A 20,672-nucleotide genomic window follows, 5' to 3' on the forward strand; every position below is an offset into this window, starting at 1 on the left:
TTGGAGATGATCTGTAGCTGAGCCTGACCCCTCCTGGACCTCCCTTCACTGGCACTGTGGCAGCCGCCTGCAGCTTTTAGAGAATGGCAGGGCTGCAAGGGCCCCCAGGTTGTCCACCTGGGTAATCTCGGCCCTCGAAAGCTAAGGCACCTTGTTTACCAAGAATACCCAGCTGGCAGAGCCAAAAGGAGATTCTAAAACGTCTCCAGACCCTCAGTCTGGGGGCCTGTTACATTCCAGGCTACGAGGCCGAATAAGATCAAGAATACATCTTGCTTAAGACCAAGCCGAGCATTATGAAGGGAAACTGCCCTTAAAAATCACGCAAGTTCCAAGTTCAGACAGTACTGGGGGACTACTGGGTGTCTGGGTTCTCTCTCCTTTGTTTTTCTTTTTTAAAGTTGTGCCAGAAAGTCAGATAGTCAGACAGTTGCACGAAGGAACTCATCTGGGTCGAGCTGCTCTCTCCTGCCAGAGCGGCCCCTCCCTCACTGCTCTGAAGCTGAGGCTAGGGGCTCTCTGAGTGTCACAAACCCCTGCACTGCTTTTTAAAACAGAATAATCATAGTGAGCCTTCAAAATAGCTAAACACCACTCATTTAAACTAACTGAGGGAAAGGCTCATTTTTATGATCATTTTTAAAACTGGAGTCCTAGACTATCTGAAAAAAAAAGGGGTTGTTTAAAGAACATACAAAAAGAGAAGCTTACTGCTAACGTTAAACTGGCTTTATTTAGCTGGCTGATACGTGGATGCTTCCAAAGTGCTTGAAACTGTCCAGAGTAGGCCAAATAATTCCTGTTTTGTCTCATTTACATTTTACATCTACTTCGTCAACCCTGATCCAATCATACGCAGATGTCCCTAGAGACGTGCAGGTAAATCTGGGCTTAATCCAGGTTTACTGGGGGCTGATTCTAAATCCACAGGCTCTGAATGAATGTGGCTTTGCTGTATCCATCAATGTGAGTCCTCATTTTATTGAGCAGTTCTATTCTTAGCTCTCCGAGGGGGAGGCAGACAGAGAGCCCCTGCCCTCCATTCCATTCCCCTCCCAGGACCGGCATTTAACATGCTGCTCCTGCCAGCTGGCGGGCAGCCACACCAATGGCCCTGTCAGCACTGGCCGAGGAGAATGAGAAACTAAACCATAAAAGGCCACAACTGCAGCCCGTGTGGTGGTGATGGGGGAGGGGAGCGGGTGGCACCATGCAGAGCGGCCCCAGTCGGGGCAGGGGGCACTGGTTGCAGCAAAGCAGTTGCAAGAAGTTGACCCCAAAGATCCCCCACTGTGGGCAGATGAGAGAGGGCGCCAAGGAAAGCTGGAAACCGATGCCTACTAACGGGTGGAGGTGTGGCGCCAAATCAGTGCTTCAGGTACAAGTCCAAGTGCAAAGGCAAACTAGATCACTAGCACCAAACCCTACCCCCCAAAATGTTCCTGATTCCTCGGGGGAACTGATTAAAATAAGCATCCGGAGCCACCAGAGAGAGATCTAAGGGAACAAGGGTCCCTCCTGGTTGTTACAGATGAGCAACCTACGCCCTGAGCACTTGGTCCGCTGGCCTTCCAGAGTTAAAACTCCTGACCTAAGGAGCCTAAAGAAAGATCAGTGAACACCAGGTGAAAGGCTTTGGTGTGCACCTCACATGAAGGCCCGTAAGTGCAGTAGGACTGGCCTGCCATCCATCTGCTGCTCCTTCCCTGTCCTGAACGCCTGCCACCTGGGGGGACAGCGGGCTGAGCACGACAGTGGGAGACCAGTTAGAAAGCTAGTTTGATATTTCAGGAGACAGTTGACCAGGGCATGAAAAACACACAGTGACTGGGATGGAGAGGAAAAAGTGAACCTGATAATCAGTCTGGAGACAGACTCTGAACTCAAAACTGGGATGGAGGAGACAAGAAAAAGGGAGTGGGTTTGGATTAGGAGGGCGCAGTGACCTCAGAAAGGTCACTCCAGCAGCCTAATGGGGCTTGGAAGCGAGGCCACAGGGAGCTGAAGATTGTTGCCAGGGAGGTGAAGAAGCAGACTCAACGCAGAGACTGACACTTTCAGAGGGTTTGGTCATGAAGACAGAGCAAGAGAGAGGCAAGGGTGACCAAAGTGAGCCGCGATACTGCAGGAGTTATGCCTGCCTGCGTGCTTAGTGAAGATGGGAGAGCGCTGTCAACATTTCTGGGAGAAATAGGGGGGGAAATTGAAGAGAAGAGGGGTCACGTGGAGCCCTCAAGAACTTGGGATCCAGAGCACAGAAGAAAGGTGGGCCACGCCTAGAGCCTGGAGGGTGGAGTCAGCAGGGGACAGGTAGAGAGACAATTGAAGGTTTGGGGCCACAAATATTTGTCATGGAAACAGGATGTCTCCTATTTCTCAGAGCGCTGAGAGGCCAAGGCCTGCAGGTGGGGCAGTCCGAGGAATGGCTACCACAGAGTGTGGGAGAGGGCCCTGACCTGCGCAGACGCCTCAGCTGAGCCTGGACATTGATGGAGTCCAGCACTGAGTCTATGGGTGGGTGTGATCTTCCTGCTGTAACCCCAAACTCAGGCACAGCAGCAATGAAGTTCAAAGGCAGCACTGATTCAAGGTGGGGGTTTGCAAGGGGCTGGGGTGGGGGCAGGTAGTGGAGCAGAGGGAGAGGGAGTCACAGGTGCTGGCTGGAGAGAGCCAGGGCAGCAGAGCTCAGGCTCTCCAAAGGCTGGAAAGGGAAGCCGGGAGGAGATTCATAGGAAGAGGAAAACGCTATGTGTGCAAGGTCTGAAATTCTCGACGAGCACGCAGGGCAGCGACAGTGTGAGAGCCGGGAGCCAGAGAGCTGGGAGGATGGGAGGCTGTGGGCAGAGGGAACCCATGCTGAAGGAGCTGCCCCAGGAGGCGAGGTCCCAAGGTCCGGCGCCCCGCCCTCCGGGCCGCCCCATCCCGAGACTCACCCACCACGGTGAGATTGACCTGGGCCTGCCTGCTGCCCAGCTTGTTCTCCACCAGCAGAGTGTAGCAGCCACAGTGCTCCTGGCACGCTGCCCGGATGGTGAGCTTGCTGCCGTTCTCGCTGTTCTCCACCTTGATATGCTCACTCTCCTGGATCTGAGGGCAGAGAGCGGGGCAGGCACTGGAGATGGAAGCCAGCAGAGGAGGGGGCTCTGACCCACAGTCCCCACTCCCTACGGGGTGCAGCTGCACAAGCTGTGTGGGGCTGGTCTTGTCTGGACTCTAAGGGCCCTCCTCTCCTGCACCCAGAGCCAAGCTGTCCTGACAGGGTCCAGGTCTGGGGCAGGCAGGGAGGTGCTGAGCAGGGTCTGGGGGTCAGGACACGAGCTATGCCTCCACTTGCTGCTCCAGACCTAAGTGAGGAACACACTGCTCTGGGATGAGATTGTGGGAGAAAACATTTGGTTAAAGTCACTTACAAAGCCCACCCAGCAGGTGTGGCTCTTTTGTGCTGTTAAATCCCAGTCACCAGCCACATGTGGCTATTTAAATTTTAATTAGTTGTGTGGAAACAACCCAAATATCCATGGACAGATGAACAGATAAACAAAATGTGGTATATCCAGACAATGGAGTATTATTTGGTCATAAAAAGGAATGAAGTATGGTTCATGTTACAACATGGATGAGCCCCGAAAACATTATGCTAAGTAAAAAAACCCCAAACACAAAAGAACATATATAATTCCGCTTATATGAAATGTGCAGAACAGGAAAATCCACAGGGGCAGACAGTAGGCTGCCGGTTGCCAGGGTCTGTAGGGAGAGGAGAAATGGCTGCCAATGGGTCTGGGATTTCTTTTTGAGGTGATAAAAACCATTCCAGAATTAGAAAACTGTTATGGTTGCACAACCTTGTGAATACATGCACACTTTAAAAGGGTGAATTTTATGGTGTATAAATTATATCAACAAAGCTGTTATGACAATTTTTAATTCATTGACATCTAAAATTCAGCTCCTCAGTTGCACTAGTCACACTTCATGTGATCAGTAGCCCCATGTGTTCAGTGGCCACCATACTGGATGACGGATATAGAACAGCTCCATCACTACAGAAAGTTCTGTTGGATGGAGCTGGGACTTGGCTAAACATCTCTGAGAAGGGTTGAGATTCCATCTTACTTCAGACACCATGAGCCTAGACAAAACCCAACCAAACATGCTTTGGGATGAGGCCAGACCCTCTTCTTCATCTTTTGGACCCAGCTCTTCCTTACCCCCAAGTACTAGCCTCCCACCTCTGGGCCTTATGACAACTTGAATGAGCTGGAAATAGAGCAACAGAGGTCTTGGAAGAAAGCTTCACACCTTTTGGGGGGTTCCTGATCCAGTGCCAGCCCACCGTTCTGGGGTCACATGAGGCACGTGGGCACACACTACCAGTGTGGGACAGGAGAATGACAGGCTCCCCAAGTTCTTTTAAAAGCTGGTCATTTGGAAATTCAAGCATTTCCCCACAGGACTGTTGTGATAAATAGGAGTTAGATTTCTGGGTCAATTAAGCCAAAATTCTGTTTAATGTATATTTTATCTACTCAAATACTCAGATTCACTTTTATCTCTAAAGCACGTGGTTAAGTTTAAGTGGTTGTTACAGATAGGGTTCAGTGAGCTGACACAAAATCACAGAGAGCTCAAGGTCTGAGAGGTCATTTAGGTCACTGGTTCAATTTTCCTGACTCTGAGTAGGATTCTAGCCAGAGATAATAAAATCAGGTGGGGGCCATGGGTGTTTTATATTTCTTCCTTCATACTTCTCTCTATCACACAAATTGTCTATAAGGCAGGTATCCTTGGTAGATGCGGAAGAAAGGTTATTAAGAACTCAGACTTGGTGGGTGGGTGGCAGATGGGTGAGGAGTCTCTCCCACCTCCGTGGCCCCTGTGATGAGCAGTCATGCTGCCTCCATCCCAGCACTTCTCACCCCTTTCGTCCCAGAGTGGATCTGGATTTTGGGAGGGTTGATCTCAGGTTACTGCCCTGTTACTGACCTGCTTGCGGAACTTCATCCAGGTGTAGGTGATGGGCTGGGTGCCTGCCACTCTCCCACACAGCTCCACCGGCTCTCCTGCGCGCACCTTTTGGTCCTCGGGAAACTGGATGATCTGAGGGGGCATGGCTGGGGGAGGACAAGTGACAGCATGAGCTCCAAGGAGGAGGGAGCCCCAGACATTCTGATCTTATTGGACGCTGCAGTCCACATTCGTCTGCTGCTCTTCCCTCGCCTTCGGGAACCTTCAGAGTAAGGTGGAGGGCAGCGACTGCTGCTCCAGAACACCTGAGCTGAGGGACCTGCTAGGTTTGTTGGTCTCTTGATCCTGATTCCTTCAAAAGTGGCCCACAAATGTACACGGCATAATTCTCCACTTGTTGGTTGCTTGGAATCTGTGCCTTACCCTAATTTTTAAAATCTATGCCCTAACTCCTTTATTAAGAAACACCGTGCCTTCTAACCTCCAGGTCACTCTGGCTGATAGGCTCAATATGGTTCACATCCTTAAATGTCCTTCTGTGGAAAGCAGACAAGGCTCTTTAGGACAGGAACATGCAGAGCAGAGCATTAAAATAGCACAAAGTGGATCATCTCCATACGGGGCAGACTGGGAGGACAGAGGGTCAAGTAGAGTTTTGAAGAAGGGATGAGAAAGTCACTAGCATCTCTCCCACGTGATGCTGTCCATACAAGGGAAGCAGGAGAAAAGACAAGTAGAGGAAGAGGGTCAGGGACCAAGGTGTACAGAGGCTCTCAGGGAAAATTCAGCCTGAATAAGCAGAGCTTGAACCAGGAGCGGGGGTGGTCTCCCGAGACCATATCCCCAGTAGCCCGTCTAGGAGAGCAAAGAAACAACGCCTCATGGCAGACGACTCCCTTGCCCCTAAATGTTGCTGTGGCCAATTACCTGCCTTTGGAGGCGTCTTGGGGGCAGGTTTCTTTTTCACAGTTGCATCACCTGAAACAAAGATGTTCACAGGTTATTGTCAGTTCTGTCTGGTCACAAAGCTCCTGAACCCTAGGAGGGCACAGTCTTGCCCACTGGCCCCTCATCCAGACAGAGCCCCCACTTGAATATATCTTTCTAGAGATCTCACAGTTTCACATGGACAACCTCACAAGCAAATGAATATTGCTTCTCAGGGGGGCTTCTGGAGGGAGGTCCATGGAGCCTCCATTGAGATAAAAACTCTTAAAAATGCTTAACCTTCCACCATCCATGTCAATGGGGATAACCCCGAACTCACTACTGCTTCTCTTACCCTGGCTTTCAGGAAACTCAGAAGGGAAATTATGTTAGATAATCCAACTAAATTTAGCCTTTGGTGTGGATCCAAGGGTCTCGGGCTTCCTTTGGGTCACAGGCTATGGACCGGTGGCTTTTCATTTTTTTTAACGTTTGCTGAATGGATCAATGAATGAATGAACAAATGAATGAACCAACCAATGGTCTCCTCCATTCTTACCCCTATGTTTCCCAAATAACTCAAGCAAGAAAAATAACCCAAATCGACCAGTTTCGCAGCACAAACTTACTCATTTGTTTAAATTGCAATATGGCAAATATGCAAAAATATATTTAGCTATCTTCATGGCTTGTTTTCATATTTCTTTCAGGTCCTTGTTCAAAAGTCATCTAACCTACTTATCCGAGTGAAATGAAAACCTACATGCACACAAACACCTGCATGTGAATGTTTGTAGTGGGTTCATTTGTAATTTCCAAACATAGAGGTTATCCAAATGTCCCTCGACTGGAGAACGGACGAACTGTGGTACGTTCATACAATGAAATACTACTTACTCATCAACAGAAAGGACCAAGCTTCTGGTGAACACACAAATGAGTCTCAGTGAGCCAGCTTTCTCTTCTGCCGAGAGAAGCCAGACTCAAAGGCTATGTACTGCATAATTCTATTTATAGAACATTTTAGAAAAGGAAAAACTGTAGGGTCAGAGAAAAGGTGGGTGGAGGATACTGACTACTGAGGGGCACAAGGACATGTTTTAAGGTGACAGAACCATATCTTGGTTGTGGTGGGAGTTACATGACTTCGCATTTGTCAAGGCTCACGGAACTGTGCACTAGAACAGGTGAATTTTACTGGATGGCAGATTATACCTTAATATGAAAAATGAAAAGTTGGAGTCACTTAACGAATGAGATCCTCCCTAACCACACTGTATCAAATAGCTGTGGTTTTCCATAGGAGCAGAGAATCAGATGGTGGTTACCAAGGGCTGGGCGAAAGGAAACATGGGAATTTGTCTTCTAATGGATATAAAGTTTGCATTATGCAAGAATGAATAAACTCTAGAGATCTTCTGTATAATACAGTGCCTATAGATAACAATATGGTATTGTGCACTTTAAAATTTGTTAAGAGGATAGATTTCATGTTAAGTGTTCTTACCAAACAAATGCACACACATACAGAACACAGGAAATGTCTGGCGGGGAAGGACATATTTAGTGCCCTGTTGTGATGATGGTATCACATGTGTGCATTTGCCCAGACTCATAAAGATGTATACATTACATGTGTGCAATTTTGTGTATGTCAATTATGCTAAAAAGATGACATGTTTGCCCACGAAGAAATGGGAATAAATTTCGAAGGTTTAAAACCACACAAAATGTTTTTCTGAGAAGTGGAATTAAGCTAAAAATCAATGATAATAATATAACCAGAAATTCTTTCTTCATGTCTGGAAACTCAGAAATAAAAATTCTAAATAAAACAACAACAACTACGTGTGGTTTTATGAGAGACTGTCCCTTTTTTTAGGAAATAATACTGAAGTACTTAAGTGTAGAGGATGTCTTACGTGCAACTTATTTTCAAACTGCTCATAAAAAACAGCGTGTATGTAAGTATGTATAGACTTATACATGCATGTGTGAAGAAGCAGAAGGAAAAAAGAGGTGGGAAAAGAGAAAGAGAATATATGACAAAGCAAACATGGTAAAATGTTAATATTTGAGAAATCTGAGTGAAGGGTCTGTAAGAATTACTTGTACTATTTTTGCAGCTTTTCTGTAAATCTGAAATTATTTCAAAATAAAAGTTGAACAGAAAGTTAAAAAAAAGTTTTATCTAGCCAACATAATGTAGTTGTTCAACTGAAGGAGAAAGAGAGAACACTGTTGAGGAGATGGTTGGGGGGTGGGACACAGTGGGGACCTGAGGACTAGGGGTGATCTGACCTAGAGAGGAGAGAATAGCCCCACTGGTCAGGAACAGAGTGATTGAGAGTAGAGAATCAGGGTGATGTTTGGAAGAAGGTGGCCAGAGCACAGGGCTGGTATCAGAAAGCAGTAGCATGAAGATAGTGTGACAATTTACGTTAAAGAAAATAAAGAATTCCCTTCCCTCAGTGACACTAGTCGTATTTCAAGTGCTCACAGCCATGCACGGTTAGTGGCTTCCTTATTGTGAAGACATAGAACACTGCCATCATCACAGAAAGTTCTACTGGATAGAGCTGGTTGGAAGGTCGAGTCTGAGAGTTAGGTCTTTGTCTGGAATAAACAGGGAGTCCTGACACAGACAGCGGTCCAGCTGGGCTAGAGGACCCTAGAGGCCTCTCCAACTCTGGGAGACAAGAATATCCAATTAGGAGGCTACTGCCATACTCTTAGAGGAAACTGACCAAGGTCCAGCTTTGGTAAAGGCAGCAGAGAAAAAATACAAATAAGAGATGGAAGAAAAGTTAAAAGAACTTACGGACTAAACAAGAGAGAGGTACAAAGATTCCTCAGGGATGTCTTGCTGGAATAAATGGGAAAGACTGTGTCGACGGAATACAGAACTTGGGAGTGAGAGGTGAGGAGTTTGGCTTGGTCCAAAAGAATGTGGTGCATGAAAGGGTTTAATCTGTGTATAGGCTAGAAGCCCAGGGTCAGAATTCTAGAGACAGCTGGTGGAAGCTGCAAGTGAAAGATTTCAGGATCAAATGTGCAATTATAATGGAAACTGAGGATGGGTCAGTTCTTTGGGGAAAAGAATACAAGGAAAGATGAGAAAGGGCGAGGGTCTGATCCTCGGCGATGCCCACAGCAAGGGGCTGGGATGAAGGGGCTGTGGGGGGACCCCACAGGTAGAAGGAGGACTGTCACTGAAACCCAGAGTGGAGGAGGATGGGCACTGGGAAGATGTGACAGCATCGGGTGATGGGTGGTGTTTGAGAAGGTAGGTTCAGTGGGACGGTGGGGTCAGAAGTTGCCCTGGAGGAGATTCTCAAGGAAACAGGTAGGGAGTCAACTCATCTGTCAAGAATTCCAGAGGTGAAAGGGACAAAGAGAAACAGGGTGACAGAAGTGGACATAACAAGCTAAGGTTTCTTCCAAGGTAAGAGAGGAGAGTACAGGTTTGAAAGCAGAGGGCTGGGACTAGGTGGAGAGGGAGAGCCCAGAGATGCTAGCAGGGAGGAGCCTGAGAAAGCCAGAGCCCTCAGGAGTGGAAACCAGCTGGGATATGGACCACTCATCACTGGCTGAGCCACGAAGCCCTGCCCCTCTGCATCCAGGGTTGCTGGGAAGGGAGAGGGCACAGCTGGGAGAGAGAGGCCCTGGAGGGAAGGAAGAAGGACTCTTACCAGAGCCAGGATCTGACCTCCTGGGAGAGGGAAAGCCATCGATTCAGGGAACGGTGTGGAGGGGTATTGTTACAGGCTGAGTTGGGTCCCCTACAATTCGTATGTTGAAACCCTAACTCCTAAAACCTAGAATATGACTATATTTGGAGACAGGGCCTTTAAAGAGGTGATTAAATTAAAAGGAGGATATGAGGGTGGGCCCTAATCCAAACCGACTGGTGTCCTTATAAGAAGAGGAAATTTGGGCACACAGAGAGACACCAGGGACGCACGCACAGAGGAAAGGCCACGTGAGGACACAGCAAGAAGGCCGCCACCTGCTAGCCAAGGAAAGAGGCCCCTGGAGAAACCGAACCCACCAACACCTCGATCTCGGACCTCCCGCCTCCCGAACTGTGAGACAATGCATTTCTGATGTCAGGCCGCCCGGTCTGTGGTACTAGGTTACGGCACAGACGACGCTCAAGTCCCACCCTGTACTATTCCTGGAGGCTCTGGGTAAACCTATGTGGCCAGAAGCACAGGCTGAACTGGTATCTATCTTTCTGTAGTACAGTGAAATATGACTGAAGCCCAAAGTTTTATGTTTGTTCTTTAAATTTGGAGCATCTCCTGTTTGAATTGGTTAGCATTTGAAACTGCTTTGGTTCCTCTCAGTAACAACAATTTTAAATGTTAACAATGTTCTGTGTCCTATGCTACACGTATTTTATAGGACCATCTGCTGAAATCTATTCATTGTGTTCTGGGCTTAGAAGAGCATGATACGTGGATTAAAAAGCAGAGCCACCAGATTCTAAAATCTGGTTTCTCGTAGAGAGCTGGACTCAGTGAGTTGAGTTTCTAACCCATGGTCTCATCATCCTTTTGCTCATTGGGTTCTTAACACAACCAGACACAAGCAGGACACTGCACAGTTTCCATTTCACAAGAAAGGAGACGGATCCCAGTAAAACTCAGGAGACTTGCTGGGTTCATAAAACTACATGTGACCAAGTTAGCAACAGGACCTGAGCCCCCTGCCGCCCAGTGTCCGGCTACTTTCTTCCTGTTGCCTGTGTACTCCAGCTGACTCTGCCCCATCTGCAAATCTAGGCCCTTGGAACCCGGCAGAAGTGCCGTGAGCATAGGCTCTGGTGCTGGACTTGGGTTCAAACACTGCCCTGTTACTCTCTAAGCTCACTTAGGGCACCTTTTTAACCTCTTGGAGCTTCGGTTTCATCATTCAAAATATGTAGAAAGAATAAATAAACTTTGTTGTAAAGAACTGAGCTACATTGTAAAAAAAGGTATAGCATACAGTGCGTGCTCTAATACCAGCACCCTCCTTCACCCCACTTCCCCAAACAGAGCCCCAGAGGACTGCTCTGTACTTTTCTTCACCTGTTTAGTCCCCGCACTGTCAGTCCGGTCAGCATTATACCTACACGAGGTCTCCTGTGCTGCACCTGAAGATCTTTCCCTAGTTCAGGTCCTCAGTAGAGGTAACATTCTGCCAGTCCAGATGCTCAAACTCTCAGTACTTCTTGGGTCACCAACTAATTTCCTTTCCTCTGGATGCACCCTTCTTATTATCTTGTTATTTGTCAGCCTTTTGCCCCTCACCCCCTTCTCCGACACCTCAAACTTTCTGCACTAGCCATTGTCAGAGAGGAATACGACAGAAGGAAAATAAAATCCAACCATCTTTGCAAAACCCATGACAGCCACCAGCCACAGGGTCAGGCAAGGACAGAGCATCCTCCCTCTCCTGCCCCGGGGTGTCTGTCCCTCTCCCAGACAGACAGCCCCAGGCAGCAAACCCCGCCTAGTACAGCATTGCTCCCCAGACTCTCAAACTCCCCAAGCTGCTCTGAGTTCCACTTTGTCCCCATTTTTCTGCTGCCCTCATCTTCCCTGGAGCCCAGACCTCTCTCCTGAGCCCACCTACACGTCCCACTCCTTGACCACCATCTCCTTAGGCACATACTGCAAACCCCATACATCCAAACCCAAATCCAGGGTCTTCTTCCCATACTGTTGCTTGTCTCTGTTCTCTCAAGGCCCCCTCCCTGCTCATATCCAGTCACTAATTAATGTCTGTTAATTCCATCAACTAAATAACCTCTGTCTGCCAATTTCCACATCCCCACTGTCACCATGCGAGTCCTAACTGTGCCACTTCCTAGACCTCTGGTCCTCTGTCTCCACCCTAATACATCCATCACTCAGTGGCCAAAGTGGCCTTTCTCAAACACATGTCTGATGTCACTCCACTGTTTAAACCTCTCCAGTAGCTTCCTACTGCCTCTTAGGATTCAGTTCAACTCGTCAGACAAGGGCCTTTGAGATCTGTCTCTGGCATTCATCTCCAGCCTTCTTTTTTACTGTTCCTTCTTGGGGAACGCCCTCACCCATGCCCCTGACACCTAGTGTGCATGACGATCACCTGGGAGACTTGCTAAAAACACAGATTCTGGGCCTTCCTGGGGAGCTGATGCTGCTGGTCCCTGCACCACCTTCTGGGGGCACCACTCTGTACTCCATACTGAAGGCCTTTCAGTCTCTATAATGCCACGCTTTTGTTGCCAGCTCTTTGTTGACTCTTGCACATTCTTGGCCAGGTCCCAGCTCACACATCACTGCTGCCAGGCTGGGTTCCATGCCCCTCCAAGGTGGTTCAATCTCAGCAGTCATCACAAGGCATCACAGTTGCAGGAGACTGCCCCCAATGCACATGTACATGGCAGGCTCCCTGGGGACAGGAGCAGGGCCCATCTTGTTCACGTTCTGTCTCCCAGTGCCTAGCAAAGTACCGGAACAGGCTTTAAAACAGCTCTTAAAGGAATCTGGGAAACCCCTGAGGATCTCTGTTAACCTAGGAACACTCCACCCCACCCCTGGGCTCTGATGCTCAGAGATAAAGCCCCTTGGCTTGAATCCTTGTGCAACTTTCCATGGAAAGGAGAGGGCCCAGAGATTTCCCATCAAGATGGCGGAGTGGTAGGACCACGAGCTCACCTCTCCTAGCGACTACAACGAAACCACAACTGACTGCTAAACAATCATCGAAAAATAGACTGGAACCTAGCAAAAAAGATCTTCTTCAACTGGAAACATAAAAAGGGAACCACAGCAGGACAGTAGGAGGGGCGTGCTTGCGATATAATCGGGCCCCGGGCCCCTCTGGTGGGCGACCCACAAGCTGAATAATAGTTGAGTTGCAGAGGCCCTCCCACAAGACTGGGAGTTCTAAGCCCCACATCATGCCCCCCAGCCGGGGTTCTGGCATTGGGAAGAGAAGGATACCCCAGGACATCTGGTTTTGAAGGCCAGCAGGGCTTAGCTCCAGGAGCCCCAGAGGACTGGGGGTAACAGAATTCATTCTCTTGGGAAGTGTACACAGAATCTCACATGTGCCAGGGCAGAGGCAGTGATTTCATAGGATCCTAGGCCAGGCCTGTCTGCTGGTTTTGAAAGTTCTCCTGGGGATGCAGGGGATGATTGTGGCTCACTCAGGGGACATAAAAGCTGGTGGCGGACAATCTGGGAGTGTTCATCTACATGAGCTGACATCTTGATTGGATCATTAGCACCAAGACCTAGCCGCACTCATCAGCAGACCTCCTGAGCCACAAAATCCTCTAGATATGGCCCCACCCACCAGAGGTCCAGGACCAAGCCTCACCCAGCAATGGGTAGGCACCAGCTCCTCCTGCCAGGAAACCTGCATAAGCGTCTAGTCCAGCCTCATCCACCAGGGGCAGATATCAGAAATTAGAAAACAACAATCCCAAAGCCTGTGGATGGAATCCACAAACACAGGCCAGACCCTACACTGGGACCAGTTGGACCCTGGCCCTTGTATGACAAGAGAGGAGTGTACTGCTGGGACACATAGGATGTCTCCAACAGAGGGCCACCTCTCTAAGGTTGAGAAGCATAACTAACCTACCTAAAAATACAAATAGAAAGATAGATGATATGAAGTGGCAGAGGAATATCTCCCAGGCCAAGGCAGAAGATAAAATCCCAGAAGAAGAAATAAGTGATGAGGAGATAGGCAATTTATCTGAGAAAGAGTTTAAAGTAATGATGGACAAGATGTTCAGAGACCTCAAGAGGAATAAAGAGAAGTTTTGCACAGAAAGAAGTTTTAAGCAAGGAGTTGGAAAATATAAAGAATACCCAAATAGAGTTGAAGAATAAAATCACTGAAATGAATAACACACTAGAAGGAACCAAGAATAGACTAAATGAGGTAGAAGAACGGATCAATGAGCTAGAAGACAGATTAGTGGAAATCACTACTGCAGAACAGAAAAAAGAAAAAAGAACGAAAAGAAATGAGGATAGTTTAAGAGAACTTCGGGACAATATGAAGCACACTAATATTCACATTATAGAGGTCCCAGAAAGAGAAGAGAGAAAGGATCTGAGAAAATTTTTGGAGATATAATAACTGAAAACTTCCCCAATGTGGGACAGGAAACAGTCACCCAAGTCCAGGAAGCACAGAGAGTTCCACACAGGATCAACCTAAAGAGGAGCACACCAAGGCACACAGTAATCAAACTGACAAAAATTAAAGATAAGGATAAAACATTACAACTAGCAAGAGAAAAGCAACAAATAACATACAAAGGAACTCCCATAAGGTTTCAGCTGATTTTTCAGCAGAAATTCTACAGGCCAGAAGGGACTGGCATGATATATTTACAGTAATGAAAGGGAAAAATTTACAACCAAGAATACTCTATCCAGCAAGGCTCTCCTTCAGATTTGATGGAGAAATCGAAAGCTTCACAGATAAACAAAAGCTAAAAGAATTCAGCACCACCAAACCAGCTTTACAACAAATGTTACAGGAACTTCTCTAGTCATCAAACCATAAGAAAAGAGAACAAAAAGAAGAAAGAGAGAAAAAAAAAGACCTCCAAAAGATTATTTTGGCAGTTCGGGGTCTTTTATGGTTCCATATAAATTTTGGGATTGTTTGCTCTAGTTCTGTGAAGAACGTTGTGAGCACTTTGACAGGAGTTGCATTGGATCTGTAGATTGCTTTGGGTAGCGCGATCATTTTGATAATGTTGATTCTTCCAACCCAAGAGCACAAGATATCTTTCTATTTCTTTGTATCATCTTCAATTTCCTTCGTCAATGTTTTACAGTTTTCAGAGCATAGGTAACCTCCTTGGTTAAGTTTATTTCTAGGTATTTTGTTGTTTTTGATGCAATGTAAATTTTTATGCCAGTTAGTGGGGTGTATGTATCTTTTTGAATTAATTCTTATTTTGTGGTTGGCTTTCTTTATTCCTCTGATAATTATGTAAGTTTAAAAAGCTAAAGCTCTATACTGTATAGCACAGGGAAATGTATACAAGATCTTGTGGTAGCTCATGGTGGAAAAGTATGTGACAATGAATATACGTATGTTTATGTATAAATGAAAAATTATGTTCTCTACTGGAAATTGACACAACATTGTAAACTGACTATAACTCAATAAAATAAAATTAAAAAAAAAGCTAAAGCTCTAAACATTCTTAGAAACAATGAACAGTACATGTATGTAAATTTTAAAAATATGTGCAGTATATTGTGCATATGTATTTATCTGCAATATATTGTATATATGCAGTCATATTGTAACAATTCTACCTAAGAAAACTGAAAAATGAAAAAAAAATTTTTTAATTAAAATAAAAAAAAAAAAAAAGGAGAGGGCCCCTTGGTCTGTCAGCAACAAGATGAAGGCTGCCAAGTGCTGAGCCTTACCCCCCAGACAGAAGACTGAGTGAGACTGGAAGAAGCGAAGTAGCCCAATAAAAACATCACAAATCAAAGCACTGAATTTAGAAGCCTCCTGGGAAACCTGGAGCAGGGCTGGGAAGGCCAGCCTCCAGTTGTCTGGGTAACCCATCTTTTGCTTCTGCCCCAGCCTGCACCTACGGAGTCCTGGCCTCATGAACCTTCCTTCTGCCCCGGGAAGGAGGAGGTTGGCACCCCACAGAAGTTTCCAGACTGTTCAGTCTGAAGACACATGAGTCCCCCTCTCCAGTGAATCAGGAGGGCAAGAAGATTAGAGCCAGCAAGTGGGAGGGATTCATAGAGCCTGAAGGTGGGTCTCACAGCTTCAAAAGGGTCTGAGATTGAGGAAAGCCAAGGGGGCTGGGGGAGGTGGTGTGAACAGCCTCCGGTACAGGGAGGTCCCTGGGTCTCCGCCTCTCTGGGGGTATTTCCCTTTTTAGGTAGTTAACTAAAGGTAGACATCAAACCCTTCACGATCCCAAAATCAGCATTAACTTTCTGCCACAGGCTCCTGAAGGGGTGTGTGGAGGGAGCACCCACCCTGCAGGGCTGTGTCAGAGAAGGAGAGGGCAGTGAGGACATGGGCATGGGAGGCTGAATCCCACTGTCCACACTGGAGCAGGCTCAGGCTTGGGTGACTTGAAAACCCTTCAACACTACCCTGCTCGACTCCCCACCACACATGTCAGGCCCCTTCCAGCACATCTTTACAAACTTGTGGAAAAATATTGGTCATTTTCCCAGAATGAACATCTCTGGGCAAATTTCCTGTACACATGCCCTCACAGCAAAGGCTGTCACACAAGAAGATTCCAGAGGAACACTGCTTCTCTTGTTCCTGCAAACACCCATCCTGAAGTCCCCAGGACACAAAGCGTCAGGACGGTTGTGAAAGAGGCAGCCCAGCGTGGCTGTGACAGCAGTGCCAGGGTTGCTTGACTGGTATCCTCCAGGCTCTCCCTGGGGAGGACCCCTCTGCGGAAGACTGGAAGGAGTGGATGTGCAGCCCAGGGGTGGAAGCACAGGGCCACATGCATGGTGTGATGGAGGGTGACATGAGACACCACCACCCCTCAGAGACCAATACTTTGGTTGGGAGTAACTGGGAGCTGGTGCCAGCTTTCAAAGACATTCATGGAAACACCCAAGCTTCTCTTCCAGGGTCCCCCATGTTTCCCTGTCAAGCAAGTCTTGGTGCCAGATCTTAACCCCTCCAGCACTTCCTTCCAGCCCTTTGAATCCTATCAGGATGTAACATTCCCCCCAATCTGGAAAGAGTATTTAAAAGGAAGATTTGACCCTGGAGAAACCCTTCAGGATTAACTGGACACTGCTTTAGCTACCCAAAGATGCTTTCAAAGACCGACTTTTGGCTGCAGAGAGAGAGACGTACAGGAGATCAAGGCAAAGATATCTAAAAGCATCATCATCTGAGATAGTAGTGAGTGACCCACGTCAGAGGTAAAGCTCAGGCCAAGGCCAGGCATGGTATACAAAAGGGTGTTCCATCTACATCATCCCCAGGTCCCAGAAGCACAGGAACTCATAAATACATCTGAAAAACGAAATACTTATTATATCCCTACTTTAGACTAGGCACTGAAATTTCAGAGATGACAGGCCCTGGTTCCTGTCCTCTCGTTGTGAAAGTGCCCTACAGATGTTCCTCTCTCTCTTCTCTAAAAGATCATCAGCTTTGCAGACCGACAGGAGGAATCCCGGAGCCTGTTACGGCACTGGCAGCACCCCTCTGTATTCTCTAAGATTGCCTCTAACTGAACAAGTGGTCTTTCCTCCCCTGCTCTCTAGCTCAGGGTCTGCCTGGCTATGCCCTGTCCCCGGGCGCTGGGCCAGTACAGTGCCCAGAACCGGGCACAGTAAACAGGCATCTGGAGGTCCAAGGAGGAAGGTGTTGCTGCCTTCCCACCCTCACCCTCACACCCACCACAGGTGCAAGAGTCTTGGATGCTTCTCCCCCGGGCCCAAACACTTCTCTCCTGTTCCTTCTCCAGAGGTGGGAGACTCTGAGCTAGAGGAAGGCATAACATTTTCCAGGAGTGCTGACACTAAATTTCCAGCAAAGAGAGGGGAAAGCAGCCATAAAGGGTATCGGGACAATTGACAAAAATTGCATATGGGACTGTGGATTAAATGGCAGCATTGGTTCAATGTTAAATGTCCTGATTTTAATAACTGCATCGTGGTTATATTCTTAGGAGATACACATAAAATATTTAGAGGCCAAGAGCATGAAGTCTCTATTCATAAATTGTGAATATATACATATATGTACAGATACAAATATATCTATATGATGACTGGTGAATATACATGAATACAGTGTATATATAGTGTGTGTGTATATATATATATATATATACACACACACTATATATAGAGATATGAGTATTTGATGAATGGTGAATATATGTATGAGTTTACACATAGAAAATGATAAAACAATGGCACAAAATGTAAATACTTGTTGATTCTAAGTAAAGGGTGTACAAGAGTTTCTTGTACTATTCTTGCACCTTTTCTGTAAATTTGAAATTATATCAAAGTTATAAAAAAAAATTCCCTTTGAGAGGTATGCAGGCAAGCACTCTGACAGGTCTCAAGGTCCAGGGACACATGCCGGCTGTCACCCTCTTTTCCCCCCAGCTCTTACGGCAGCCAGACCTCTGCCCCTTGGTGGGCACTGCCCAGACTGTGTGGACAGCACAAGGGATGGCCCTGAGACCGCGCGAGGCCCAGGCGGTGTGGGAGGAATGTAGATCAGGGTTGCCCTCACAGTTCCCCATCTTACTAGCTGTGAGACTCTGGGCAGGACAGCGTAGTTCTCTAAGACTCAGCTTTGCCCATCTGTAAAATGGGAACAACCACTTGTAGCTCAGGTGAGTGAGACATGCCTGAAGTGACATGGACTGAGCACCTAAGATGCTGCCGTCTATGTGGGTGCCCAAGAAACTCTTGTTTGTATGGCGAGCAGATGCTCCCCTAAGTGGCGGCCTAACAATATTCACGCAGCTCCTGTGCAGCTTCTCCCTCCTGTCTCCCCTCCCCTCAACCAAAGCACATTCCTCCTCTCCTTCATAACCTGGAACCTGGCCTAGAGTTTCCCTCATCCTGAAATCTTCCCAGACCACCCCCTACTCATGCCTGTACTTGCGAGCTGGTGTCTGGTAGGTCGACTTGTACTTTTATCAGTTTTCCCTCATCTGGCCCCTCAGGATGGGGCAAATTGACTTGGTGTTTCCCTCATGCTCCCCAGAGCTCAGCGGTGGCGGGGTCCCCAGGGCCCCTCAGGCCAGTGTGGATGAGCACTGTCCACTCTCACACCTGACAGCTCCCTCACAGGACCGAAATTCCGAGCTGGGGAGGGGAGGGCACACAGACAGTGATCTGGCTACCATCTGTTTGACAAGGAAACCACTCAGCCTTCCCTTGGTCACTGGAGGAAAGATGGATTTCCTGGTTAGATTAGGTACTTCCCAGCTCTTGACAAACATGAACACACATACACAGCCAGACCACTCAGCGACATGAGAATCTGGGCTTTCTCACGGAATCAGAGGTGTCTGGGACGGGGGACGGCAATGCTAAGAGAAAAAGGCACGTTGCAGAGGTGGACAGACTGTGTAATTCCATCTCTGTGGGGAAAAAAACCCAATGGATACATTTGCATGTGTATATGTGAATATTCAGAAAAAAGTAATTGTGACCAAATTTGAGGAGGTGAGTGGACTTAAGGGTAAGATGAAAGCGAGCTTTCACATTATCCTTGGTATATTTCTGTACTGTTTAAAAAGTTTAAACAAGGCATGCATGTTTAACTTATATATAATTCATAAATAATACATTAATCCCCCAAAGTGGGAAAAGAACTGGGGGTGCAGACCTAAAAGATAGCCCTTTCATTTCTTCTCTCTGGGAGGCCGCCTTCTCAGAGCCTGCTGGGAAGGAAGCCCCATGGTGTTGTGCAGGCACCCAGGGAACTCTGCAGGTTTCTGAAGCACACGAGCACACTGTGTAAGCAGGTGGAGGAGCAATGGCAGCCACCCTGCTAATGCTCGCAGCATCTGGGGTGGGGAGGGTGACAGGTTGTGGTGATGGGCGGGTAGGAAGTGGGCTGGCAGAGGGATTCAACATGGTCATCACTGTACATGGAAACACACACTTCCATTCTTTTGGGAGTAAGGTATCTGTAACTCCAACTTGAAGGCTTTGTACACAGACTGAAATTCCCCTTCCACAGACAAGCAGTGTCCTTTGGAGTTAAGGCAGTTACGAATGTATTTGCTACAGAGATGAAGCATTTTCAGCCGGCCCCTCCCCTCCCCCTAAGCAGCTCCAACCGAGCCCCAATCCCTGCTCCCTCTGGAGGGGAAAGAACTCTGGCATCCAGCCTCCACCACAGAGCATTTGCTCCCTCCCTAAAGGCAGGTGATGGAGATACTCTGAAGACTGGGCCTGAGGGACCCTGAGGCGGTTCCACATTTAACGGAGGCTGTAGAGGAGCCCCCTTCTGCTTCTCAAGACCAACGGTGCAAGGGCACCAGGCTTCCCCTGGGACAGCTGGCTACCAGCCTGCCTGACAGCACCCTGGACTGGCCCAGGAACTTAAACAAGTACTGAGGCCTGGATCCCAGCACCAGAGCTTCTGATCTAATTAGTCTAGGGTGTGGCCGGGCAGCAGTGTTTGTAAAAGCCCCCCAGGTGAACCTAATATACAGCCAGGGTTGAGAGGCCCTGCCCCAGAACTGCAGGATAACAAGTTGACCGGGGTTTTCCACAGCCCTCTCTTCTCCAGGGCACTGAGCCCAAGTCCCGGGTCTGCTCACTGTCTCTAGCTTGTTTTCCTCTTTTACTGCTCTCCTCTGACTCCATCTCACTTCCCTTGGGATCTCACTGGAATGGACGTGCCACAGCTGAGGACAGGAGGCTGCTAGCCTCCCAGCTCAAACTCCACACGCTCCTGCTTCTGCCCCCATGAGAGGCGAACAACCACATTGGACCCTAGTTCACCATCACTTGGTGCTCTTCTAAGATCCCACGTCTCTTCCGCTGACGTTTCCCCAGAACTAACAGCACAGGCACAAGAAATCCTTTTGGAAGGCAAAATCATTAACCCAATTCTCACTAGATTTTTCTTAGAATTGTTTATGCATTTCCAAGAGCTTACTAAACGTCACCCTTGATAATCTGAGGCTCCCCAGTGGTTATCCATAAAAAATTATCATTCCCATTTGGCTGCCCTGGCATCCTGAAGGCTGAGCATCCCCCTGACAGCCT

At 47.7% G+C, this 20,672-nt stretch overlaps 1 protein-coding gene across 1 annotated transcript in view; it reads right to left on the reverse strand.

The window, feature by feature from the left end:
* MYLK (myosin light chain kinase) overlaps window positions 1-20,672 on the reverse strand; it is a 150,936-nt gene that overhangs the window by 23,447 nt on the left and 106,817 nt on the right. The window contains 5 exon segments of the mRNA XM_032481411.1: window positions 1,652-1,726; window positions 2,457-2,580; window positions 2,934-3,087; window positions 4,987-5,114; window positions 5,896-5,946. Of these exon segments, the coding sequence (XP_032337302.1) occupies window positions 1,652-1,726; window positions 2,457-2,580; window positions 2,934-3,087; window positions 4,987-5,114; window positions 5,896-5,946 (532 nt within the window).

Source organism: Camelus ferus, chromosome 1 (assembly GCF_009834535.1).
Source record: "Camelus ferus isolate YT-003-E chromosome 1, BCGSAC_Cfer_1.0, whole genome shotgun sequence".
Classification (NCBI taxonomy): Eukaryota; Metazoa; Chordata; class Mammalia; order Artiodactyla; family Camelidae; genus Camelus; species Camelus ferus.